Source organism: Chaetura pelagica, unplaced genomic scaffold (assembly GCF_000747805.2).
Source record: "Chaetura pelagica isolate M959 unplaced genomic scaffold, ChaPel_1.0 scaffold436, whole genome shotgun sequence".
Lineage (NCBI taxonomy): Eukaryota > Metazoa > Chordata > Aves > Apodiformes > Apodidae > Chaetura > Chaetura pelagica.
The window spans coordinates 849,285-866,661 of record NW_009953651.1 but is presented as its reverse complement, the minus strand read 5'-3'; the positions used below and the strand labels follow the sequence as shown (position 1 = coordinate 866,661).

The following is a 17,377-nucleotide window of genomic DNA, read 5'->3' as shown; positions in this document are numbered from 1 at the left end:
AAGGGAGTTGTTTAAACAGTTTTTCTTTGTGCAGCTGGTAGTAAAGTTCTGGAATTTGCTACCATAGGAGGCAGTTGGTGTCAACAGATTGGAAAAAAAGAATTGGACAAATTAATGGACAGGTTTATAAAAAGCATTATAGGTAGAAATGTACCATCCAACATCCAAAACCCTGGAGGTGTTTAAAAGACGTGTGAATGTGGTACTTAGGGACATGGTTTTGCACTGAACTCCACAGAGTTAGGTTAATGGTTGGACTCAGTGATCTTACAGGTCTTTTCCAACCAGATTCTATGAGCCCTGGTGTTTGGGTGAGACTGGAGAAGTAGACCATGTCTAGTGGCTGGATACTGTCTTTTAACAGCATCTCCTGATGCCACTATTAGGAAGAGAGTGCTGAGCTAGCTGGATGATTGAACTGACACAGTTGGGCATATTCTCCTAGGTAAACAGTCAAGTACTTGAACCTTTACATCTAATGGGTACCTGTTTAAGCTCTAGGAACAATGTTCAGAAAAGATGTAAAGCTCGAGCATGCTCTGCAGCACAGGATTCCTTTCCAGTTGGTCTCTTACTGACATTATTTGCTTCTGTGCTTAATGATTTTTTTAAAGTTGCAAAATTAATGAACGCTGTTCAGGTCCTGGCACTGCTTGTAGGACAGAAGGAATATTTGTGCTAATATGAAAATATTTAAGTTTGGTGCCAGTGCTGCCTTCAGCTGAGTTTTGCTAGAAAGTTGGCCTTACTGGCTGCTTGAGAATACTCCTTGGGTGGGACAGGAGATAGTGTAGCGTAAATTGCTGTGAAAAGCATAGCTCTTTGCTAACAGACTTGCCAGGAAAATACTGCAAGCCAACTGCAGTAAGTGATGTTTGAGCAATGTTCTAGTTAAGGGAAAGTTTGAGAAATCTGAAGCTAGCAGGAAACACTCATACCTTCCAATATATGGAATAATCTGTGGCATGGTTTACTGCTTTATTACAATGATTATTCTTTGAGGTCTTTAATTATGCTAATATTTTGGCAAATATAGTCAAAATAATGGTCTAGAAACTTTCTAAACTATTTTCAGTTTTATTTTCCTTACTGATACATTAGGTTTGTGTAAGGCTAATAGTTTTACAACTGACACTTAATTTTCATTTCTCTGGCTGTGAATCTTAATTTCCTTTACTCTTATTCCCTCTCTGACTCTGTTTCCCTGTAGCTGATGTCCTTAATGCTTCTCCTGCTCCTAACAGCCAGGAAGGTAAAGGCCACTTGGTTGAGCATTTTAACTGCATGAAATCAGCACTGCATCTCCAACCTGATATGATAGTGTGAATATATGGTTTCTACTTCATATTAAAATTGCAATCAGATGTTTTTATATGGCAATATTAACTGGTCAGGAACTGATAGAGGGCTGCATGTATGACACTGGTTATGCATTAAAATAATATGGTCAAAGCATCAGGAATGAAATAAAACCATTCCTTTTGTGACACAATATTTTGGTCCAGAAAGACCAAATTAGTAAGTGTATTATTTTCTGATAAATATGCAGCTTTTAAGAAATATTTCTGTACATATAAAAAATGTTAGTTCACAGGGACTGTGAGGAGAGGAAAGCCAAAACATCCTGTACAAAGACGTTATGTGTTTAATGTGGTTAACTGTTGTTTGTACTTGAGCAATTCTTTGTTGTTCAAGAATATTGGTTGTTTTCAGACAGCAAGTGTAATTCTTTACAAGGTTTTGTTTTAAGCATCTTCTGAGCACAAAAGGATGGGCTTTAAAAGGAGTGCAACATATTAACCAAAGACAAGCATTTTATTTTTAAAGCAGAAAGTTACTACTAAAAGAGAATGCTTTGACCAGTAAATGCATTATTTTGGCATCTAGTTATTCAGATAAGATTCACAGCATTGTCCACAAATATTGTTAATTAAAATTAAATTGCCAGTTGAAATTAGTTGGCTTTATGTTTATTAAAATCTCATTAATTTTTAGATAACATTCTTGAAGACCGACCTGAGAATAAATTATCAAGTGATAAACTGCAGTTTGAATACAATGAAGAAACTGCCAAACGAATAAAGAAAGCTGATTGTGCTACTTTCAATAATAAAGGAAAGGTAGTTCTGCTTTTTTTCCTCCCTTTCTTCTCAGCTACACTTTGGTATATAACCTGCTTCAAAAGGATTTGAGCAGTTTAGGTAGCTGAGACATCAAATGGCAAATGCACTTTAGTGAAGACAAGTAGTAGAAAATGTAATACACCAAAGAAAATACATTAAATAGAACATACACTCAACATGCTGTTCAAGGAAAGTCCTCAGAGTTTATTGTCTATACAGTCTGGCTGAAAATTTCAACTGTTGTTGCTCTAACTGAAAGACTTCATTGAAACTGGATCCAGAAGGTTATTTAGATATCTAATTTCCATTAACATCAGTGGAACTTAAGATTCCATCTGAATCTTCAGCATCTTTGTGTATCTAAATAACTTTAAAAGACTGCACTGTGAGGTCAGATAGCCACTTTAGCTTTTATTAAATCATCTGACAGCTAAGCCTGTGCATTGCTGTTTAGTAAATTGTAGTTTCTCTGAATATGATTTTTTTTTTTGTCTAATTATTTGTAGAACTGACTTTGATTGAGGTCTTTGCCGGGTGTCAGTAACAGATATTGTGCTTAACTCTGCATATGGAGATGTGCAGAAGACAGCAAATCATACAGGGAGAACGAGATAAAGGATTTAAAGGACTTAAGAAAGATATTCAAGAATAGTTTCAAGTTCAGTAGTTTTTTTATTACATGTTTTTGGAATTGTCACTTAGGTTTATGACATGGAGCTGGGTGAAGAATTCTATCTTCCACAAAATAAGAAGGAAAGCAGACAGATAGCCCCAGAGCTATCAGATCTTGTTATTTACTGTCAAGCTGTAAAGTTCCCTGGTGAGTACACTGTCCTGTTTTATTGCTTTAAGCTTTTTAATTCTTGGAGACAGTATGTTTATGTTTTGAATTAGTACAAGCATTTTCAAACTGAAGTAGTCGAGGAGCTTTTTTCTTGATGATTTGGTAGTCTACATAGTAATAGCTCCTGGCTGAGAAGCAGGATTCATAAATTATGTACAGACGTATTATTTGTCATATTAAAATGTTTACAAAAGTGAAATTTGCCAGTCTTCACAACTTAGACAACTGCTTCATTGCCAAATGACAGAGGACAGAAAGCTTTATCTTAAGAGCTCCAAATTTCCATGTAAGGACCTACTGTATTAGGAAGGAAAATATTCCTAAAACCTTGCAGGAAGAGCTTGTTACATTTCTTTAAGTGACCTCCGTTTAGTGTGTTTCACCTTTGCCTACAGCTGCATCTTGTGTTCTTTCCTAAGTAGGTAGGACGGAAGCCATTTGAGAGGTAAAACAGCCTTTTCATGGAGTGGGTGAGGACAGGTGATTGCACACTCACATTCTTTATGGAGGGGGTTAAGGAAATAGGAGGATCTTTTGTACAGTAGGAAGAATAATGTTTGGAGAGGAAAAGGAGAAGAAGTAACTGAAGAGGAGATCACTGACAGTTACTTGTTCATTACTGAAACATGAGGTTGAGTATGTTTTGGCTCATACTGTGTACATAAATAGTTTTAAATTGAGAATTCATTGTTTATTGATGTGTTTAATATTATGAATGAAAAATCTGCTTTTTAATGTAATGGTTCTCTGTGTAAAAGTTAGCAATTCTGCCAAATCATGATCTTACACAAATAGAACTATAATCAGATTAGAGAAGCTAACCAAACATAAAATAGTGTCAATTAGGCAAGATAAACATGTTGAAAAATGGAGAGACATTCTTTTATAATCTTCTATAATTTTAAGAGTTGTAGGTGTCACTTGTAAAAATAATAACTTCAAAAATTAAAACCCGATACTCTTCTTAATGGAAACTGCAGCGAGATATCTTTCAAATAAAATATTTTCTTTTAAAGAATCATATTCAAGATTAAACAGATAGTTAAAGTTGTTCCGAGCATTTTGACACACAAAGAAGTTCTCATGTTCTAAGAAAACTTAAACATATTTCACTTTTTAATGTAATTTCAGTTATAAAAGAAACACCTGCTTTTCTTACTTTATTTCTTCCACTTGCATTAAAGGGGACAGGAATAGAGCAATTAAGAAAATTAGTTAATTTCACAGATGAGCACATGAAGCTGTAGAAATTAGTTTTCCAACAATGTTTCCTTTGAGATTAATGCTGCCTTCTCTGCAAGAAACATAGGCTTTCTTGGCCTCCATGCTGCTGATTGGATGCCTCTGCTCAGCCATGGTGCACTGCCATACCCTGACATGTCCATTAATAATGAGAACAAGGCTGGTAGATCAAAGTAGCTCTATTGACCAGGTTCTTAACCAACTCAGAAAATGGAAAAATTTTGGAATAGGAAGGGCAGAATTCATGTCAGTGGCAGGTCAATGGTGTAAATATTTTATTTCTGCTGACCTCATAAATTTCCATTCTGTGTTTACAGTTGCCTGTGTCTCTGAATGTGAATCACTGATTTGTGACTATAAAAAAAGGACAAGGACCATTATGTTCACTTATCCTAGCCTACTGTGTAACTCAGATTCCTTAAGAGCTCCCTGGCCAAAACAGAATTTATCATGTGGAGAAAATAACGTTTCTTGTTTATAAAATCTCTGGTAGCAAGGAACCCGCCACAGCTCTTGTTTCTTCAGTGGTTTTTGACCCTTACAGTCCTTGCTTAGCTTCAGTTTCAGTCTGTTGGATACCATTATATAAGAGGGTGAAGGTCTGTTCTTTTGGGTCACCCAAGATGAAGGCAGTGAAGCATACTTGAGCACAGTACTGCTATAACCTACTGGCACATGGCTTACTGCCGTGGTGCTGAGAATCCTTACACAATGAGTAGAAAAGTTGAGTACATCCAAACAGGATCTCCACAATAAAGTGCAGAGAGCAGGGAGTCACCTGAGCTAACCAGCGTGAAATTCAGTCACCATCTCCATTGTATCAGACTGCCTTGCCCCTATAGTATCACTTTTCAAAAAATGAATGTAAACATAAAAAGGGGCACCCTACATAGAAAAATACTGAAAATAGAAAAAATACTGAAAATAGAAAAATACTAACTGGCTGTTGGTCTGAAACACATGGCGAGAAGGTGACAATCGCAGTTTGACCTGTTACTTTACCATGGTTAGAATAAGAAGGATGGGGAAGTTTGCTATCCTCTGGATTAAATATCTAAAAGCAGTAGGAAGGCACTGCAGTTACATCTAACACAAGAGATGGGCACTGAATTCTGTGCCTTGAAGGATATAGCATTAGAGATGTGAGGAATTAGAAAACACACAATCATTGGGATAATACGATAGGATCTGTGTGTAATATGGTGGGATCTAAGCTGGTCCCGGTTTGACAAGAGAGTTGAAACATACTTCAAGATCCTTGCCAACCTCCATCATTTTATGAACTTACAATTCAGTGAATAGGTGATGCTGTGTTTTGGAGTCAAGATTAAATGGGAGTGATAAATGGAGCATGGCCATGGGAAAGACTGAAAGAAAACTCCCACCTGCAGCTTACCCTGTGGCCATCACACTGGGTTCAGTTAACCCTGGTGTTTCACATTGCACTCCCTGGTGATTTATGAGGTCTGTTTCCTCAGTGACTCCACAACAGAATTTTGGAACCTGGATCTTGCTTGCCAAATCCATTTGATCCACTGAAAACTGGGATTACATAGTGCTGGAAGCACACAGTGCATAAGTCCTCATTCTTCTAGTCAGTTCATATTCATTGATCTAAGCCTCTACCATATTCTGTGGTTTATGTGTATGCCTTGGCCCAAAGAGACAGTATGTCTCCAACACTAAAAACATTTCTGTATATCCTACATTTTGCTAATCCAAGCAGTTCCATTGAAGCTATCAACATAATTTTACTAAGTACATGTAGACATGCCATAGATGAGAGAACTGAAAACTTACAGCTGTAAACAGACTTCAGTGGAAGAGAGTCCAATGTATCCTCTGTGTGATTTATGTTTGTAGTTGAAATATTAGTATTAAATCCAGAACTGTCTTTAGACACATGAGTTTAGTAAGTCACAGTTAGGCAAGTTATCATTGTACTTGCTTTGTTATGTCAGAATACATCCTGGGTCTCTGAGAGCATCCCACACCTCACTGCTGTGGCCATGAGAATAACTTTTGTGTGTTTTGACTTAATTTCACTTTGGTCTGCCATGTATTCTCTCCAAGTCAATAGAAAGAAACTGACCTTAAGTAGGATTAAGTGTATTTACTTCACTGAGATTGAGATCATTATTTCAATGTGTTTTTTTTCTAGAGTGCATATGTTTGAATAATACCTATACTAGAGCTTTCCAGCTCTACTGGCACATATTGGCCATTAAATGTCTAATGTTTAATGGATTTTGTACGCCTACCATAGTTTGCATCATTGAAATACAAATTCTTAACAGAAGGAGGTAACACTGAAGACAACTTGAGGCTAAACTATTTAACCAACAGCATTTGGGCTTTTTCTTTTACATTGTATATTTAAAAAATATTTTTGCATGTATGTAATTATGTAGGTATCCTATCCTAGATTAACTCAATTTTATTCACAACTGTACAGGTTATTGCTTGCATAGAAAGGATTTTTTAAAATTATTTTAAACATTAATATATTGGGACTGTTTCTACAGAATTATTTAGTATTAATTAGGACCATTTGGTAATTTGAAGCAGAGCCACTACTTTCCTCTAGCCAAAAAGTAAAATGGAGAAGAGTTATATCACAGAAAAATAACTGTGTATCTGTATTGCTTCATACAAGCTTATATATATATTTTATATATATAAACATACATAACATATCATAATGTATACATATATAAAGGCATGTATGTACGTAAAGAAGTTAAGTTATGGAGAAAAATAAACTGTTTGTCCTGTGTGCTATATAACAGGAGTATTCATGCCTTCAAAAATAATGTAAAATATGATGGAAAATGTCATGCCCTCTTGGTCATGTTTTTTGGCTCATTTATTTTACATTTATGGGAACAGGCTTGTCAACTCTAAACCCATCTGGCTCTAGCAGAGGAAAAGAAAGAAAAAGCAGGAAGTCCATTTTTGGCAACAATCCTGGCAGGCTGAGCCCTGGGGAGTCAGCTGCTCTTGCCAAAGCATCTGGAAAAGGTAAAGTTAGCATCTTCTTTCACCAGTCACATGGACTGACTCTCTAATGCGACACATGTAGCAGACCAAGTTGTTAAGAGATCAAATACTTTACAGCGTGTAAGATACTGAATTTTGGAATGTTTTTTTGTTAAGGCAACAGCTATTACAGTAACACTGTTATATCTGAAGTGTTGAGTGTAGAATGTTGAAATCGAATTACTTGGTGAGGAATATGAAGAGCATAATTCATAAATTATTCAAAACTAACATTTCAAGTGGGATATCTTAAAGTTTGTTTTTTAAAAGGTATGAATTAATATTTTCTAAGTACAAATGGAAGATGCAACTGTTGGACTGGAGCCAGAAAAGGATTTTTAGTGTCTTAAGTAGGACTTTGTTGCCTAAAACTCAGCCAGGTGATTCAGTTTGTGAACTTGGAAATTGTACTTCTGTCTATGAACAGACGTACAAAAATACAAAGAACGTACAGAAAAGGTTCAGAAGCAGGGAGGAGACCCAGATTACCCTGCCCTTCCTGTGAATGCCATAAACAAAAAGAGTTGTATCTTTTCTTGTACTCCTGCCTCAAGGAGCGTTGCATTTCTGGTAGCCCAAGGGCACAGCTGCAGCACATAGGTTCGATTCCCTTTTAGATGCCAGTGTGCTAAAAATGAAGAAGTGTAGCACTTAATTCTAGAGGATAAAAGTATTTTGCTGGCTTTTTAGACTTTGTAGTCTCTTTGCAGCCACTCTAGACTGCCTGTTGGAGACATAGCAGATGAATTTCAGTCTTGCCTCCCTTCCTCGTATAAAGGAGAAGAATGGAATTTTATTCAGGAGAATGTCAATTAAGTATTTATTTATGAAAGTGGTTGTTAGCACATCTAAACACAGTATCATTTCAATGCTTAATCATGTTGTTTCCTCTCAAGAAGGAAAGCTTTACTTAGACTGACTATTGTAATTTTCCAGGATCACCTTTTTCTACCATGGGCAAAGTATGCACACATACTTCACTAGAAAACATGGAATTTGAGTTTCTAGGCGTGCAGCTGTAACTGGAAGGCACTGTTTTTGTTTTCCAGGTCCTTTTGAAGTGATGCGGCAGAACTGGGAAGATCCTTGCTCTCCGTACAACTCTCCAGCTTCTCTCAGTGCTATCATAAGGACACCCAAGTGCTATCACATCTCCTCCCTGAACGAGAACGCTGCCAAGCGGCTGTGCAGGCGCTACTCCCAGAAGCTGATCCAGCACACCACCTGCCAGCTCCTGAGGACCTACCCGGCTGCCACGCGCATTGACTCCTCAAATCCCCATCCACTCATCTTCTGGCTCCATGGTGTACAGCTCGTGGCTCTTAACTACCAAACAGATGGTATGAGTACACACATGCATGTTTTAATGTATTTTAAATGTAAAACAGTTCCTTGAACTGTGAATTTGTCATAAGAGGATGTGCCTGTCTGTGCAGCCCAAGGCAAGCAGGTGCATTACAAGACTATCTGGTCCTTGCAAGTAGCAATCCCAGAGTTCAGGAGCTTTATGCCAGTGCAACAGATCTCCTGATAACACAGAAATGCCTGGACAGCAACACTTTCCATTTTTATTTGTATTTTATTGCTGAAGGTTGTTTTTTTCCCCAGTTCAAGTAGCTGTTAACCCTTTCTGATAATTGAAGTATAAAAAGGGACTGAACTATTTTTTACTTAGAAATGAAACGCTGGATGCTCATTTAATGTTTATTAAAACATTTTTGAGCCGTTTTCCGTCCTATCTTGTGTTCCTTCACAGTTTTGATGCGTGATCCATCAGGTCATCTACAGAGCTACACAGTCAGTGCTTTTTTCATTCAGCAGTTCAGGACAGATACCTAGAAACCTCTCAGAGAACAGATGTAGGCAAAGCCCTACAGTTGCGTAAAGACACCAGAAAGGGATAGAAAAGAATTGACTGTTTTGTAAAGGTTTGTATAACTAAGTATTGGATAGATTGGATACATAAATTTCAGTTATCTCTGAAAACCAAGAATTAATTGATAGTATGCAACTACATTTAAAAATACAGTGTTACAGCCTTTCCATTGTTTTGTTGCTCTTTATCAGTTTTGGCTGCCTTACTTTCACAGATCTTCCTCTTCAACTGAATGCAGCGATGTTCGAGGCTAATGGTGGTTGTGGATATGTTTTGAAACCTCCTGTTCTGTGGGATAAAAATTGTTCCATGTACCAGAAGTTTTGTCCGTTAGAAAGAGATCTTGATAATAAGGAGCCAGCTATATATTCTTTAACAGTGAGTACATTAAAAGGGAATTCCATACAGCCAGACAGAAAGAAGTAGACACCATTTAACTAGAGTCTTTAACCAGAATTACAGTCATGTGTCCGTATTGAAAGGCTGAACCTTTAATTGCTGCTTGTTACTCTGAAGTTCAGCATAACTGAAACTGGAAGGGAAAGGAGCAAATAATAATTTTATTTTATTGGCTGGTTTGTATCTGTAGTTACTTTCACTGTTTCCTGTACAATGTTTGTTGAAGCCCAGTCCTAAAGGCATTTTCCCTGGGACTCAACAACTGTGTAAAATTATGCATGTGCCTGTTCACGTTTGTGAACACTTGTGAAGCTACATGTAAAGCCATTATGAAAAGCTGTACTGTATATTAAAAAAAAAAAGAAGTTATATAATAAGATGCATCATTCATGGATTCTAAGCTGCTCCCTTCCAGGAAATGTTTCTGAATAGTGAGACTCTTTAAGAATCTAAATTTTCCCAGCTGCAGTAATTGCACACCTAATTCTTTTGTTTGCCAAAACAAGCCAGAGGTCAGTGGTCATTACTCCAGAGTAATGGAGAAGAAAATTTGATCCGTTTTTACTATGTTACTGGTACATTCCTTTTGGATTAACTTTTAGATGCCTTGAATGGTTGTGCTCCTGATGTAAAGTGTATACTTTTCAGAGGAAAGATACTGTAGCAACAGCATGGGAGATGTTGAAGCAGCTTTGCTTCTGAAATTACTGCTCTGGCAATTACAAGGGAGTGTTGTCATTAAATCAGCATGTTAACAAACTGTGCTTAGAAGTGTGATAAACAATATTTAGCTCAGAATCGTAACGGGAAGAGAGTTACTCCACTAACTGGGTTCTCTGTGTACTCCTTGGCTTCAGATTGTGTCCGGACAGAACGTCTGCCCTAGCAATAGCACAGGCAGTCCCTGCATTGAAGTGGATGTGCTGGGGATGCCTCTGGATAGCTGCCATTTCCGGACAAAGCCCATTCATCGCAACACTCTCAACCCCATGTGGAATGAACAGTTCCTTTTCCGGGTTCACTTCGAAGATCTGGTCTTTCTTCGGTTTGCAGTTGTTGAAAATAACAGCTCAGCTGTAACAGCTCAGAGAATCATTCCCCTGAAAGCTCTAAAAAGAGGTACACCCCAGTTTGTAGTGACACCCTATGCCAAAATGGCCCAGTGGATTCCTGCACTGAATGCTGCCAGAGGGATATTTTTATCAGCTGGTTGCATTTTTCTGGGAGAGACAGGGAGCAAATATCAACATACTTTGCCATGGTGGTACAATGCTGATCTAATCGACTCCCTGGGAGCTGGAGGCTGCCCCAGTGACTTGTAAAAAGTCAGACCTTGTGTTGTTGCAGAGACTGGGGCATCTTGCAGCTCTGGTCCTGAGCTATGGCTGTGAGCTTATGTTCACCTTAAGACTTGCTGCTCTCTTAGGGAACCATGGAGTGGTTTAATTCCCTGCCTTGTCCTTTGCCCAAGAAACTGTTGTAACTGGTGATGATCACTGGGCAGAGGGGATGAGAGGTGAAGGAAGGGTTGAAAAAAGGTGAGAGAGATGAGGAAGTGTCAGTAATTCTGTGGCACCTGGGGGAGGGAGTTTCCTTATTGCCAGAATGGTAAAAATACTTTTACATTTGCTTCATGCCACTGTAATGCCACACAATAGTCGTAGCATCTGAGGAGGTCTGGCCATAGACATGCATTTTCCCAGGGAGAAGTTGTCCTTGTTCCATTCACAGTCTTATTATTTAGCTATTTTGTGTGTGAATACATTGAATATTATGGCAAAGCAAAGGTAGGCAGCTCTGTGAGCCACTCAGCAGTTAGTAGCATTTGGGTTACACTGCTGCACAGACAGTGTTACTGATGCAGTGTTATTACAGTGCTTAAAGTTCTATAGATTTGGCAAATTGTAGCTGTAAATAGAGCAAATCTGAGTTTTCCATTCATGAGACTTGTGTCCTAGGATGTGGCAAAGTACTTACAGAAATGTTTTTTTTTTCTTTAGGCTATAGGCATGTCCAGCTTCACAACCTGCACAATGAAACATTAGAAATTTCTAGTTTGTTCATAAACAGTCGGAGAATGGAAGAAAGTTCCTCTGGGAGCACTTTGCCTGCAGCCATGGTAATTTAATTGGTTTTTTGTGAGTGACATGTATTCTTGTTTTCATGACTACTATGTCTGAAGATTTCTAGAACCAAACTGCTTAAAGATGTTAGCCTCTAAACCTGCACATTTTTCCTCAAGTACTTTGATGTCTAATTCTTTTGGGCTTCCGTGGAAGTAAGGTTCTCCCACTTGGCTGAAGCTGGGAGAATAAAAGCTTTTCAGGGTCTGGCTTGTGGTGCATTTAGGGATAGCACAAGAACTCCTGTGCTGGAGGAGTGTGGTTGAGCACTAAGGTTCAGAGCTGCCTCAGGCATTAATCACAAGCAATGCATTTGGGACAAAAAAGAAAGATGCAAATTACCAGCAACCTTGGAATAATGAGAGTAGAACTGATTTCTGTTGAAGGAGATGTAGTCTGTATTTGCATACATATCAATATATGAGTGTGTGTGTGCGCACTTCTATAGGCTTGTATGGACAAATATGTATACATACATACAGAGGTGTGTGTAATGTATATATGATGATAGTTACGTATGTTATGTATGTATGTGTATATGGATGTGATGCTTTGGGGTTTGTTTAATAGCCTTTAGTGTTAGATTACCTGGGTTACCTGGGTTTTAATAACTTTAAGCATGTATATTGCAATTTTGCTGATGCCTAAAGTGTTAGCTAAAACCTCATGAGCTACTACAGTGTGTACAACAGATATGTTGCAGATGTTATCTTCCTGTGTCATATCCTATCTTGGTGAATTACTAGGGCAGAAAGGAAGAATACTTATGTTTTAGAGAGTAAAATGAAGCTACAGATTTTCATCCAGTAATTCATACGCTGAATCCAATCTCAGCTCAGTTAGAATGCAGATAGTGATGGGAGGGTCTCCTTTTTATTCAGTGGCAGTTTCGCACCCTCACTGGGAAACTTCCTTTTTCTGCTTTTTCTTTCAGCTTCAAGGTAGAGTGGGGTGGGTTCTTTTGGGGGTTGGTTTGTTGGGGTGTTTGTTTATTTTGGGGTTTTTTTTATCTGTAGTGCAAGAGACATGTATTAGCTGGATACGTACTCTCTTAAGGTCCTTACAATTTGTGTGTAGTTTCTTTTAAGCAACCTGAAAATAACATGCCTGTGTAGAAACATGCAGTAACCTGTTGGATGTTGTCTGAACAGATTTTTAGCACGGGGGAACGGAAATCTGCTGTGACTTACAAAGTGACAATTCATGGAATTCCAGGCCCAGAGCCTTTCACTGTCTTTAATGTAAGTGGGGGGACCACAGCTGCACAGCTTCTCCATCAGGTGAGTTGCCCACTGAACTGGAGGCTTATTGAAAGAATCACACTAACATGGTTCTGGACAGTTGATCTCCTTGCACTTCTCACACACAGGCTCATTGTAGGTCATTCACCACAAGGAGAGGCTGTAGAAATGTATTACTGTGGTATTAAATGCATTGCAAACACACACTATGATCAGTGAAATATTCCCAATCTTGGCTTCAGAAAATGGATTTATAATCTTAGAACATATTCCCAATTAACATTTTAATATTTGGGCATATGCAGAAGAGGAAAACAATCTTTCTGCCCGACGGAGGCAGAGGGCTGTCCTGACAAAAACATCTCTGTGCAATCCTTTGAACCACAGGAGTACAGACTAAAAGTTACAGGGCTAAGTTCATGAGTAGAAAAACCAGTTAATTCAACAGGGATTGTTATTCTAGCAGTGGGAAAAGACTGTACTGTCCTGGGATTATGCATAAATTGTCTGGCCAGCCAAACAGGACAGAAATAGGCTTAAATAGTACTGCCTTGTCTGGAATAGTTGAACTGCTTGGCTAGGCTAAAGAGAACAGTACATTACCCTGGAGTAAAATATCTGAATAGTAACTAGCACATCAGAAATCTTGCCTACACTATCAGAATAGTTATTGATTCTTAAAGCTTCTTTATTCATTCTCTTTTATAACTACTAATTATGCATTTTTTATATTTAGCATTCTAATTGCTATGTGTTTATTGTGGTCTGTCTTAGCTCTTGGCTACCACAAAAGGCACTGAGTCATGTGCTGCAGACTATTTTCTGATGGAAGAGAAGAGTTTTATATCTAAAGAAAAGAGTGAATGCAGAAAACCACCATTCCAGAGAGTAATTGGTCCTGAAGAAGGGCTAGTGCAGCTTTTGAACAGTTGGTTCCCAGAAGAAGGATATGTTGGAAGGATTCTCTTTAAAACTCAAGAGGAAGTAAGTCTGTTTTAGATAAATTGTTATTTATAAAGTTAGCTAAAAATAGCTGTTAGAATCAGGAAACAAAAGGGTGCAGTATTTGTTTCACTACTTGGTGAGTAATGTCGATGCTGTGCACATCATTTGGAAACAAACACAACTCCTGAGTGAGCCCAGCTAGACTTTATACACCTGTACAACACTAACTTGACTTCACTCAGCTTGAGAATCAGCTGTGTTGTGTTTAATCATCATTGCTTTCTCAACAGTTTGGCGTCACTAGCTTACTGTTTTGACTGATCTAATTTAATGTAAATCTAGATTTCGATGTGATAAAGAATGAAGGGTAATAGTTAATACTCAACTACAATTATCAGTCAGTTTAGATGTCAGCAGTTTCTTCTCTGTTCAGAAAAATTAGAAACGATTTTAATATTAAGGAACTCTTAACCTCAAAGGATGATTAAATTATCAATAATAGCCTAAATAGCTTGAAAATATGCTAGTGCTCAGGCTTGTAAGTGAAACAAAAAAGCAGGAGAAAGACACTTAATGATCTCCTTTTCAGAGGCACTTCCTATGGTCAGTTCAGCATATAATAATGCTTGCTTAGCCTGAACATAGTAATATACGTATACATTTGTGTATATACACAGATTTTATATACACAAATGCCAGAGATCCTCTGGGACTCTAAAATGAAAAAAATGCATCTGTTACTGATGATAAAGCTTCAGTTTGACAAATTAACATTATATTACACAAAGAATTATTTTGTTTTCCTTTATATATAATATTTGGAACAAAAATTCCTCTGCAGAAATTTGCTCGTGGAAATAGTAGCCTACTTAATTCACTTGACTGCAACGCTCAGTAAGTGTATGCAACCACAGATGAGTCCCTGCCAAACCCCATTCTTTCAGAAAACATGGGTTAAAATCTTATGTTAGCATTTGTGAAAATTATGCTGTATTTTTGTCCTGGGATGCTAGTACTTCAAAGCATTAACTGGAATTTTGAACCTTTCTGCAGATAGCAGCCTCAGATCTTGGGAGCTAGACATGAAGCTGTAAATTTGCATGCAAAACCAGGGAGTGGATCCACTTGTAGGATGTGGTACACAAGCTGTGATAGAAGGAGCTGAAGAGAAATGTATTATCCGAAAGTGCAGGGAGGAATTCTGTCTAAAATCTGCAGTAATCGTAGGGCCTAAGAAAGGATAGAGGAGCAACTTTCTGCTTGCTCCACAGTAAAACGTTCACTCAGACTTCATAGAATCATGGAATTGACTTCCTGCTCTCTATATTCTTTTGGCTTTAGTGGAGAGACAAGGAGAGAAAAGGATGTTTTCACCATCTCCCCTCTTAATGCCACCATAACACGACAAAACATAACTTTGCATACTTAAGGAAACAAAGGATTTAAATTATCATTTTTTGCGTAACATGGTACAATGCATATGTGTCCATCCCCTGCCTACTATGAAAGGTATTTCAGACACTGATTTTTAGAAACAAAAGTATTTACTTTTAGGAATAGTGGCTTGTCAAAACTTGTTTAATATAGAAGACTTGCATTTCATGAAATGGAGTTGGGCAACAGCAGTCTCCAATTTTAATGTGATAAAAATATTTTGTGCCCACCAGCTCTTTGTTAACTCTCTAAAGTAAATTAATTTGGTGCTCCTTTTTTTTCTATAGAATTTAAATGAGAGAAACATTTTCCAAGAAGTGAAGGAAGATGCAGCCATCAGCTCTGAGGAGGACAGTTTCTTTGTTCAGGTACATGATGTCTCCCCAGAGCAGCCACGCACCGTCATCAAAGCTCCGCGCTTCAGCACCGCGCAGGACGTCATACAGCAGGTAGGCAGCCTGCTGACTGGGAGGGTGGAGGTTGGTTTCACACAAGATAAGGTGGGGTTTGTTCTCAGCACTGGCTGAAGTATTGGTTTAGTAACCTGAATCTGAGGGAATGCCTTGTTTTATTTTTTTTTTTCCATGCTTTTAAACAGACTCTTTGCAAAGCTAAATATTCCTACAGCATTTTAAGCAATCCAAATCCAAGCGATTATGTGCTCTTGGAAGAGGTGACAAAAGAGCCAGCAAACAAGAAGTCCTCGACGACTAAACCATCTCAGAGGATTCTCTCTGATCAAGAGTGTGTGTTTCAGGCCCAAAGCAAATGGAAAGGAGCAGGAAAATTTATCCTTAAACTCAAAGAACAGGTTCAGGTAAAAGATTATATACTTTTCAGCAGATTTTATAGATGGTGCATGATCAGCTTAATGGGAATCTACTTTAAATGGGAGGCTGGCTGGGGAGAAGGCACTACAGCAAGAAAGCAGATTCCTTTTTTTTCAGCACTTAACTGTTTTTCTTTGCAAAACTGCATCATTACATCCAGCAACACAGTTCCCTCACAGCCTGCAAATCCCATGACAACCTTTATCTCTTGCTACCAGCTGTTTTTCAAAATCTTCTGGCTGTGCATGCCATGCTCCACATTGCAGAAAAGCAGGACTATTCAAATGGGGAAAACTTAAAAACTACCAGAATAAAGTCCCTTTTATTCTTGCCCAGTAAAAAAGTTGCTGTGTTGTTTTATTCCAGGCTTTGGAAAATGGCAGGCATGAAGTACGTGACTGCTGGGAGAAGAAGCTGTTCTTTCCAGCAGATGCCACCAATGCACAGCAATTGTTGCTTTACAATAACTCTGTCATGAACACAGATTTTTATACATGCTTAACCAAATTTGCTAAACATGTCTCTGATGATGCATAATGCCCAGTAAAATTGTTCAGATCAGAAGACTGTGCTTGGCTATGACAGAACAGCTGCACTGAATTTCAAAAGCTTAGAAGTATGTTAGGTGGTTTTATATTAATTCTGTACTTCTAACAGCCTTGTCAACCACTTCTGTGGTCTGATTTATTTCTCTTACAGGCAGCACGAGATGACAAAAGAAAAGGCATTTCCTTTACCAGTGAACTCAAGAAGTTAACCAAGTCAAGTAAGCAGTACCGGGGATTCATATCGCCACCTCTGCAGGTCCTGCCGGACACTCTGCAGAGCAAGGATGAAAGGTCTGCCTTCAGTTTGGCTTTTAGTGACATCATGGAGTAAGAACCACCACTGCCTACAGAACTGGCTGCTCAGGTATGAGATACTGAGTCTAACTCTAAGCAGCCATTTAATACATGATTTACAGAGTATTTTGTTTTCACAGCTATAGTTGGTTAAACAGAAAAATCCATAAAAGCCCTAAATGTTGGTGTGCCTGTGCACAGTAAGTTCTTTGTTGTGGCATTTGCTGCAGTGCATCAAAATAGTATTGAAGGCTGAAGTTTCATCCACTTTCTCTGCCCATTTGAAAAATAAAGCTATAATGTCACATCCTGGTTGCTTTTATAGTATCCATTTTAATCAACTAACTGCTTAATGAACTATGTTCTGTTACTCTTTCTCTGGACCAAAGTAAAGAGAAGTATCCAGCAGCCCTTTTGTTATTTTTTATTAAATGCATAG

The 17,377-nt window shown here is 38.1% G+C and overlaps 1 protein-coding gene across 1 annotated transcript in view; it reads left to right on the top strand.

Moving 5' to 3' along the window:
* PLCE1 (phospholipase C, epsilon 1) overlaps positions 1-16,975 on the top strand; it is a 115,876-nt gene extending 98,901 nt beyond the window's left edge. The window contains exons 21-33 of the mRNA XM_010000037.1: positions 1,211-1,252; positions 1,996-2,120; positions 2,826-2,943; positions 7,099-7,230; positions 8,298-8,588; positions 9,339-9,502; positions 10,381-10,642; positions 11,524-11,642; positions 12,798-12,926; positions 13,662-13,871; positions 15,554-15,715; positions 15,865-16,083; positions 16,796-16,975. Coding sequence (XP_009998339.1) covers positions 1,211-1,252; positions 1,996-2,120; positions 2,826-2,943; positions 7,099-7,230; positions 8,298-8,588; positions 9,339-9,502; positions 10,381-10,642; positions 11,524-11,642; positions 12,798-12,926; positions 13,662-13,871; positions 15,554-15,715; positions 15,865-16,083; positions 16,796-16,975 — 2,153 coding nt within the window. The remainder of the gene's footprint in view (positions 1-1,210; positions 1,253-1,995; positions 2,121-2,825; positions 2,944-7,098; positions 7,231-8,297; positions 8,589-9,338; positions 9,503-10,380; positions 10,643-11,523; positions 11,643-12,797; positions 12,927-13,661; positions 13,872-15,553; positions 15,716-15,864; positions 16,084-16,795) is intronic.
* Positions 16,976-17,377: the final 402 nt, after the last annotated feature.